The sequence below is a fragment of the Myripristis murdjan genome, chromosome 6 (genome assembly GCF_902150065.1).
Source record: "Myripristis murdjan chromosome 6, fMyrMur1.1, whole genome shotgun sequence".
Lineage (NCBI taxonomy): Eukaryota > Metazoa > Chordata > Actinopteri > Holocentriformes > Holocentridae > Myripristis > Myripristis murdjan.
The window spans coordinates 13,120,127-13,129,925 of NC_043985.1; the positions used below are offsets into that span (position 1 = coordinate 13,120,127).

General features: G+C 43.6%; 1 protein-coding gene across 2 annotated transcripts; it reads left to right on the top strand.

The window, feature by feature from the left end:
* The first annotated feature begins 13 nt into the window (after positions 1-13).
* Positions 14-9,779, top strand: LOC115361063 (ETS domain-containing protein Elk-3). 2 transcript variants are annotated; one of them, XM_030054320.1, is made up of 5 exons: positions 26-360; positions 3,351-3,559; positions 4,141-4,926; positions 6,882-7,004; positions 9,138-9,779. In XM_030054320.1, the coding sequence occupies exons 2-5, from the start codon at positions 3,353-3,355 to the stop codon at positions 9,234-9,236; spliced, it is 1,215 nt and encodes a 404-aa protein (XP_029910180.1). In that variant the 5' UTR covers positions 26-360; positions 3,351-3,352; the 3' UTR covers positions 9,237-9,779. The 2 variants fall into 2 exon arrangements, with proteins under 2 accessions (XP_029910181.1, XP_029910180.1); XM_030054321.1 differs by lacking the exon at positions 6,882-7,004 and having other exon boundaries at positions 14-360; positions 4,141-4,728; positions 9,288-9,779.
* Positions 9,780-9,799: the final 20 nt, after the last annotated feature.

Genomic DNA, 9,799 nt, shown 5'->3' on the forward strand with positions numbered 1-9,799 from the left:
GCGTCATACGGCTGAGTGGAGTGATGATGTCAGTCAGTCAGAGGGCTCTCGGTGCTCCTATATTACCATGTGTGCTATAACTGAGTATTCCTGGCCATCAGCGGGCAGGCAGAGAAGAAGAGGAGGGGAGGAAAAGTGTGTTTACACAGACGGCAAACCGCCTGGGGAATCGTAGGGGAGAGGAAGTCAGCCGGCTCTGTGTCTGCCTGCTCCAACTTCCTGCTCAGAAAAAGAAAAAGCCCAGGATCCTATTTCAGTCCAGCACAACTGTGTAGACGAGAAGTAAGCATGGAAAAACAAGGAAACATACGACTTTCATCATAAAATTTCAAGGAGACAAAGACCAAGTAGAGATCGCAGGTAACGTAGAATAAAACATTTCATCTTTCTAGGAACTAGTAATACTTTGGTAATTGATTGCGCGTAGAAGTTGAAATAATGCGTGACTGTACCGCATCCGCACTTGAAATATTAATAACTATATCTATAAAGAATAGGTTTTGACTTATAGGCTCGCGTTATCGGATTGAGCGTATTGTCCATGTTTTATGCAAGTAGAGACGTTTAGATTTTGTTTTATCCTACACACATTTCTACCATCTTCCGGTCCGAGCAACATCTTGAAAATGAGTCAGTGGGGCAGAAATGAAATAGTGATCCAGACCTCTCTTGAGAGCTGTATAGCCTACTTCAACTTTAGATACATAAACAATAGCGCGACCAGTGTCCAACATTTGTGAAGTGGCGAGGCAAACAAACAGACAGACCAAGACGCATAGAAAAAAATACTCCACGAAGCCTAGACCCGTTTAGAGATGCTTTTCTTGTTGGCCTTGTTGAATTTTCCACCGTCTGCGAACAGGAAGAGAGCAGATTTAGTCATGGCTAAGTAATGTCTGCACACACCATCTAATCTCATTAGGAGTTTCCGTTCAACCAACACACTGGATGGCTTTGTGCACAGCTTGACTTTTCACTCCGAGCATCTGCAACAGGCTCCTCATCCCTATACGAAAACCACTATAGTAGTCTTATATTAATAATCCTATAGGGAGTCGTAACGCATCTTTCGGTAGGGATTTTATTACTAGCCTGCCTCATCGTGCTGCATGGCATTTTAAAATCTCCAAACAGCTATCACTATAATAGCCACTTAATATTCCTAGAGGGAGTTATAACGTGTCTGCTCCACTCAGGATTGAGTTTTATTGTGTTTTATACCTTTCCTATGTTGTTTTTTTTTTCACCTAATGTAGGATTTTCTCGTAAAGTTTCACTAAGTTATTGTAAGATTACTGTTGTTTATGCATACCTCTCTTATTCCTCCATTGGCCCAACTTGTAGCCCTGTCAACTGGTGCATCACTTTAAAACTTGAATCCCTTCAAATAGCATTAATTATACTTTTATCTACCCCTGAAAACATACCACGCCCCTTAATAAATTAGATGCACTGTAAAAAGAAACAGATCTATTAAAAAATCCCACTAATTTGCAAAGGCATAATTGAGAAGTCCTTAATCAGTCTTTTTAAGCAGTTTACGGGGGTACATGGAGTTTTCCCTTATTCATACCTTAATTTGAAACATCTATCGATTCAGGGAGAGTTAATACCCTTAAGGTGGTTGGCAACATTGACATCTGCTACCAATGTTTTAAGGCCAATTTCAGTCGGCTTTCAGAGTGGGTTTAAGGGTGGAGCGGGGAAAGGGGACAATGATTTGATCTTTTGACCCACTCCCACTGGGATTTTTGTCGGAAGTGTGGCAGGAATTGGGGAAATGCTCCCCTGCTGTGGGATCCCCTCTCCTCACCATTTGTCCTTGAAAGTAGAATAGGAGGAAGTCCTGACTTTGACAGTTTTGTAGTTTCACATGGCAGATAGAAAACTCAGGGGATCGGTTGTGTCGGAAATGAGTTCAGCCCTCTCTCTCTCTCTCTCTCTCTCTCTCTCTCTCTCTCTCTCTCTGTGTGTGTGTGTGTGTGTATGTTTGAGAGACAGAGAGATATAGAGTTGAATGGCCAGTCAGTTATCTGTTATTCAGCATCAGTCACCCATCCCTCTTCCCATCTGAGGATTAGACAAAAAAGAATAAAAGGAGAAGAGCCTGCAGTGTTTGTGTCCCTGTGTTGGTGTGTAAAGTGACAGAAACCGTCTCCCAGTAAATATGTGTGCTTCTAGTAGGCAGGCAGACAGGAGCTTGGAGGCTGCACATTCCTCTATTAAAGGAATAACCCACCCTGGGCCCGTCATACTTCCTGTGGAGAGAGGGCCAGGTTGAACCGCAGCATATTTCTGGCTTGAGCTGTTGTTCCTCCTTATATTTTTTTTTCTTCTGCTGCTGCTGTCGCTGCTACATTACACTGCGCTCTTCAACACACACTGTTCCATTCATCACCGGTCTACTCTTCTTTACACCACATGTTACAGCTCAAATAGGCCAGTACCTCTTCAGCAAGTAACCTAATATAGTCTGCGTGGTGTAAAGCACACTGGAAAGACAGAAATCAGGGGAAAGAAATACTTTTTAATGAAGGTGAAAATTCAGCTCGTCTTGGCCAAAACATTCTCCACAAACACAGAAGTATTGCAGAGTCCCAACACATAGAAGGGAATGAGTACAGGAGAATGTTGAAGGCTACAAAAGTGTGATTTCATTTGAGCTTAGGCAATCTGATTCTGACACTTGCTGATTTTTGTCTTTGTAGCTTTTGGCAGGCTGCCACAGTGTGTGTAGGTAGTTATGATGCAGGGGCTGCATTTGTTGAAGTCACTGAGTGATGATGTTCCACTTAGTCATCCACCAATAACGCCAAAAGCTAAAGTTGCACAATTAATGTAAAAAAGAAAAATTGCTATATGATCTACTTGAATTTCCAAATTGCAAAAGGCTGAACTTATTTTTGCAGTAGCAGGTTCTTACAATGAGTATGATATTCCAGTGCTGCTGCAGTTGCTGCTGGACCCAATTAAATTGGACATTGTTTAGAAAAAAAAGAAACTTTAACTGCATTTCAAATACAAAAGAAATATGAAACAACATCACAGTTTTGTATTTAAAATATTTTTATTTGCTCAGAAATCTTAACTGCTGAAATATATGTTGGTATATTGTACTGCAGTTTAAATTGCAATATTGACACAGATTAACTGTAAATAATGTGCCTGTGTGCTTAAGACTTTTTTTCTCCTTGAAAAGGAACAGGACCACAGGAGAAAAACAGTAGATATTATCTCGCGAGTTTTCAACAATAAGCCACCCACAGTTTGTTGTTGCATCAAACTTAACCAAACTCATAGTGGCAATTAAATTTATGTTTCATGTTGATGATGTCATCCTCGTGTTCCAGGTATGGACAGTGCCATTACCTTGTGGCAGTTCCTGCTGCAGTTGCTGCTGGACCAGAGTCACAAGCACCTGATCTGCTGGACGTCCACAGACGGGGAGTTCAAGCTCCTCAAGTCAGAGGAGGTGGCCAAGCTGTGGGGTTTACGCAAGAACAAGACCAACATGAACTACGACAAGCTGAGCAGAGCCCTGCGCTACTACTACGACAAGGTCAGTCCACTCATCCAAATCTGTTTACAGACAAACGCCAAGGAAATATACCGAGTTTTCTCTCGTTTTAATGCCGTCTACCGCTCCAAGGTAGTCAACTAATTAGATAAAGACGTTGACCACTGTATTCTGCTTACTGATGTTACTACACTGCCTGAAAAGGTATTTGCATGCAGTGTAGCAGCAGGATGAGTTTTTTGTTGTTCTTCTTTATAAACCCACAATCTCCACTGGCAGATACTTCCACTTCCTCTTTTCTCATCAGACCAACAGTAGAGCTACAGCAGTGATACAGCATGCGAACACAAACCTGTTTTTTTTTTTTTGTTTTTTTTTTCAATGGGGCATTTTGCCTCAGTCAAGAGACTGATGTGGCATCCAGTCTTTTAATGTAGAGATGCAGTTAAATAAAAATATCCCTGTAATAATCAGCATAGATTGTGTGATTGCTACATACATTATTACATACAGTTTTGTTTCAACCAAAAGTTATTAAAGGCAGCTTATAAATAAAGGAAAATAGTGTTAGAAATCTTTTGTTGCTCCTTGCTCAAACCCACTTCTGTTCTCCTCCTTTGCAGAACATCATCAAGAAAGTGATTGGCCAGAAGTTTGTCTATAAGTTTGTGTCCTTCCCTGAGATCCTGAAAATGGACCCCCAGGCAGTGGAGATGGGTCTGGCTTCTGGCCGGTTGCCCCTCCAGGAAGGAGAGGCCCCTGAGCTGGAGGTAGAGGAGGAGGAGGAAGAGGAAGAAGAGGAAGAGGCCCAGAGGAGGACCCTGGCAGCCTTGGGGGCGCAGGCGTGTCGTAACGACTACCTCCGTTCAGGGCTCTACTCCTCCTTCAGCATCAGCTCCCTGCATAACCAGCCTGAGCTTCTCCGCGCCCTCCGAGAGCGCCAGGAGGAGCCACGCTCTGTCATCCGCTTTGGGGCTAATGCAAATGAGAGGACCTCCTCTCCCTCCACCAAGGCTGAGTCCTACATCTCCTCTGGGCCGTCCAAACAGTCCCCCCTTTCCCGCTCCCCCTCCTCCCCTCACACCCAAACTTCCCAGCCCATGCGGAGCTGGAGCCCTGTCGCTGAAGAGGAGGACTCTGACCAGGGGGCTCAGCCTCTCAACCTGTCCTCTGGGCACAGGGAGCGAGCCCTGCGGCCTCCGGAGAAGAGGAGCAGCAGCAGTGGTAGAAGTATCAGTAGCAGTAGTAGTATCCAAGGAGATGGACTCCCATCAAAAAGCAAAAAGCCCAAAGCTCTGGAGATCTCCACCCCGTCCCTGCTGCTTGCAGGGAGCGACATTGGCTCCATTGCCCTCAACAGCCCGGCGCTGCCCTCTGGCTCCCTCACTCCTGCCTTCTTCACTGCACAGGTAAACTGTTCTGTCTGAATAATACACAACATACTGAGCTGCACAGCAGCTGGAAGGTTACCACTGTCACCTCAAAGCAAGAATGAACCGACCTTGCCCATGCTGTGTGCGGTTTGCATGTTATCCCTAGGTGAGAATGTGATTGTGTTGCGATGGGCCGGTCATCCATCCAGTGTGCACTGGAATAGGCTGCTAAATCTGTGACTCTGTAGAGGATAAAGAAAATTAATGAAAACATTCCTACTACAAATTACTTCTGGCACGCCAGGCCCCTGCACATACTTCCCTGAAACATGCGTCATCCCTATCTCGTCAGGTGCACTAACCCAAGACATGTTTATACATGCATGTACGATGAACTAGAGATTATGTCATTCTGTGCCAGGCATGGCTGAAATGTAGTGAGCAATAATAATCAAATCTCAGATTGGAGAATAATTCTGTGATGCTATCTGTTTCCGTCTCTGCGGTGCCGTGGTCTGGCTGGCCACGGGGAGATGATGGGCTCCATCCAGAACATGATGTCAGTGTCCCCAAAGCACTCTTAGAGCAGCAAGACGCAGCAGCATCTGACACAGCCTGGCATGCATTAATGGAAAGACTACTGATATATTTATTTAGGTAGCAGTCCTGTTGCTTGAGCTAAATTTTCCTCAAGTCTGAATAAGAGGTAAAAGTGTCAGGTACTTTATGAGTTTCTGTTTCAGCAAAGTCATTACAATTTTTTGCATAGTAACACTTTGCCTGTCTTTGAAGCTAATTTAATCGGTCGGCATCCATTTCAGGTTCGAGAAAGATTCACTTTAATCATACCAACATTTATGCTTTTTTTGGTAGATAAAGTCAGGAATAACTTGATTTTACTGCTCATATGCTTGAGATATACCGAGTAAGGCAAAATAAATGTTAAACTGCTAATGTGGAAGTAGAAATGCAGACCTTAAAAAGCCTTCAAAAATTTGCATTGCACAAGAAAAAAATCTTCCAACTGACATAAATGAAATAGCTGTAATGGTACATTTTACCTCTGTCGGCCGTAAATGATGCGGCTGATAGAAGACAAGCCCCTTGGTTTTTACAGCACAATTTTAGATTCTGCTCCGCCACAAAGTTGGATCCAAATTCAATCAGCTATGAAATTTTGGTTTGGTTTGATCTTTGCCATAACCCCAAAGGCTGCGCCATAAGCATCGGCTGATTTTAATAATCTATTTCAGTTAATATTGTGTTTACCTTGGAAGACTTGTAAAGAAAACCAACTCTGCCACATCACAAGTTTATCAATACGGTGAAATAAGGAGCACAGCAGTAAGCCTGCAATCACACTGTCTGTTTATAGGGGCGCAAAAAAGTGAGATCAGAGGAAAACAAGAGATTTACAGAAATCTTCTGCTAGTCCAGCCAATGAGAGGGGGAAGAGGCCCTAAGTGATGCCATATGCTCCAATAATTCCATTAATAATGAGAGCAGGGCTGGGTCCCTCTGCAACACTGGCTCACTTCTCTGAGGTGACACAGGGGAAAGAAGGAAGGGGGAGGGAAGACCAGGGGAGAGAGGGAGAAATTGATTTCATATGTTTCTCTCTAGTTGGCGTTCCAAGGCACACGGTGCTCGAGGAGTAGTCGTCCAACCCCCCACCCCCACCCCACACAATCAACAACAACCCCCAGCACCATCATCATCCTCCTCCCCACATCGCCCCTGTGCTCAGGAGAGAAACCACAGACTTCCTCCTTGCTCCTTCAGTTTGTTGTTCCTAACGCCAATAAATGTCCATTTAAGATTTCAGCATGTTTCGCATTACAAAAGGCCTCGGAGAAATGCTCTCCAAAGAGTGGCTCTCTCTTCAAAACAAAAGCTGTCCTCTCCGCTCCCTCTTATTTACAAGATGCCTCCGTCTCTCTCTCTCTCTCTCTCTCTCTCTCTCTCTCTGCCTCTCTGCCTTCCCTTCCCAGACTCCCTCTGGTTTGCTGCTGGCCCACAGTCCCCTGTTGTCAGGCATCCACTTCTGGAGCAGCCTAAGTCCCGTTGCCCCGCTCAGCCCCGCCAGGCTGCAGGGCCACAGCTCCCTCTTCCAGGTAAGACATGCTCAAAGGAGTAGAGGAGCACAGACAAAGAGGAAGAGAGGGATGAAAATAGCGTGAGAAAAGAAAAGAAGGTGTGATGAAAGGACTATTACTGTTTGTTTAGTCATTGTGTTTGAAAGTCTAGGAGGAAGTTTTGAGAATTACCGTTCAGGTAAAATGAGCACAGCAGCAAAATCCATCTTCTTCCTGTTTGTTGTTTCCTACAAAGAGTAGCATGTTCCTGAAACTGCAGCCTCCTCTAGTGCAGGAACATAATATTTCCTACAAACCCGAGTGTCTCTGTGAGTGATGAAGTTACACCATCGTTCGGCCAGGTGTTGGAGTTTCCCCATTGGCCGTAGCTTTTTTCAAAATGACTCAGCGCAAACAGTTTTGTATTATGTGCTCATGGTGCATTTACAGCAGCTCTACTCATTGACTGCAGCTCATTCCAAATTTATCGCACGCTAAGACAACACGACCAACTCCAAATGGCTGCTTCACATGATCAGTATTTGTGTAACTAGGAGATTCGCTGAAAAAAATATTTTTTACATGAATAGATTATCAACGACAATACAAGTTTCACAAGTCTCACTTTGCCAACTGCTGGTCGTACACACAGCTGTTACAACAAGCCACCTTCACACACAGATCTCCCCCAGTCGAGAATACGTGAATTGTGGGTGAAAAAATCCAAGACACGCACACCAAGTTGTGTGGGCAGCAGTTATAAAACACGCTGCGGACGAGGAAAGTCAACAGAGCAGACACATACAGGGAGAGACAGACAGAAAAAGGCAGCACAGAGGAAGCAGGTGTGTGTGCAGTGAGAGACCGGAGGTGTAGGTGTAGGTGTGTGTGGGTCAGTGGGAAAGAGAAGTGAAGGGGAGCAGATTAAAATAGTTTATGAGTAAACACTAAAATAAGGTGGAGAGTTAAGTGAAAATAAAATGGTTAAATAGCATAATAATCTACTAGGAAAAGAGTAACCAACTCTTTCAACATTTATAATATTTATACTGTATTTTTTTTTTCAATATTTTCAATAGGCTGCAGTGGTTTGCAGTGTTTTCACATCACCTTTTAGTATCAGCTACTGTCCACAATGTTTGACCCATAGAAAAACAAAAAAGGCAAGTAGGGTCAAGCTGAGTCATTGAAAAGCAGCTTATTTCATATCATATATAAATTGGCACTGTTCAACTGTATAAATAATCAGGATTTGAAAACTTATGTCTAGTACTGCTGCTGTTCACAGAACTGAGGTGAAAACAGCCGCTCTCTAAATGTAGTCACAGTCCAGCAGTATAGTAGGTTTTAACCTCGTCTTGTTATGTTTGGAATCAGCAAGTGACAAAAGGTCATGATACAGGTGGGGTGAATAAACTGACAGTGTTGACCAGCGTCTTCTCCCAAACATGGTTCTGTTGTATAAATTGAGTTTTGAGCCATTGGTCAACTCTCATACCTGAAACACAATGACGTCTATTAATATCGTTCTTCTACTGTATAATGGCCTTGGCAAATGACACCATATCATGCAGAGCAATGATTTTTTGGAACAAAATGCCACTAACAACAGAAGGGTTTTGATCTTCATTAGACATGAATTACCTAGGATTCTTTCATTCTTATTTGTATTTTATGCTTACTTGCTAAAATGCTATATTAAAGAGAAAACAAGATGGTTTGAAGATCTACGATACAGCAGATACCAAAGGTTGTTAAACTAGCTGAGAGTCGGTAAGCTGGCCCAACAGAGGTGTCCTGTTTCAGAGCTCATGAGAGGGAGAGGAAATCCTGCGAATACTTCCTGTTTGAGCCCAGGGGAGCCAGTCTGAACAGGGTGGACTGGTTTGAGAGCTGCTCCTCATTTGTGAAACACACATACACACACACACGCACACACACACACACACACCCCTTACAGGCACACAAACCTTACCAGTTTCTTTGTGCCTGAACAACGTCTCCCTCTGTTGTGGAGGCAGGGAGGACAGAGACGAAAAGGAAGAGGCACAATGTATAAAACAACAGGAAACCAGAGCAGTGACAATGCTGCAGTTCCTCACCGGAAAAGAGCTTTCACAGAGCCTCCCTCCCCTGCTCACTAACTCTCTGTCCCTTTCTCTTCCTTCGCAGTTCCCCAGCCTAATCAACGGACACATGCCTGTCCCCCTGCCAAACCTGGAAGGAACTCCCTCCTCCCTGCTCCTATCCCCCACCACACACAAATCCTGATCCAGGGTCTGTAAAGCCCCCCATCTTCATCCATGTTGAAAGATTCTTATTGGCAGCAGCAGCAGCAGCAGCGATTTCTTGTTCATCTTGTCAAAATTTGCTTCAAATCTAATTAAGTCCTATGAGACAGTATGTGACCTCACTTTTTTGCACTTAAGTTGCTTCATATTCCTGTAGTTGAAAGCACTTGGTAAAAGCCATATGCCATGATGTCTGGGAGATGTCTGGCTCTTCGTGATAAAGTACAGCACATTTCCACATGACCCTGTCCTTGGTGGACAGTAGTGAAGTGTAGCTAGCTGAAAAAGACTAGCCAGCCGTTCACACCAAGCAGAGAGCTTGGTTTTAATCTTGTACAAATATCTTATTTTTTTTCCGCAAAATGCTCATCATGATGTGAAACTGGTTGTTTCACTTGTATGGAATTGTATGTCTTTTATGCACTGTGCTTCTCAGATACTACCGGCTGTGCCTTGTTGTCTTTATTTTCCTCTTTTCAAAAAAAAAAAAACAAACAAACAAAAAAAAAAAAAACCTTTTTATGAAGACGAGATTTCAAATCA

Excerpts from the sequence above, each read along its gene's own strand:
- LOC115361063 (XM_030054320.1), top strand. The coding sequence starts at position 3,353 with ATGGACAGTGCCATTACCTTGTGGCAGTTCCTGCTGCAGTTGCTGCTG. Across the intron at positions 3,560-4,140 it reads TGCGCTACTACTACGACAAG|AACATCATCAAGAAAGTGAT; the intron begins GTCAGTCCACTC and ends CCTCCTTTGCAG. Across the intron at positions 4,927-6,881 it reads CTGCCTTCTTCACTGCACAG|ACTCCCTCTGGTTTGCTGCT; the intron begins GTAAACTGTTCT and ends TTCCCTTCCCAG.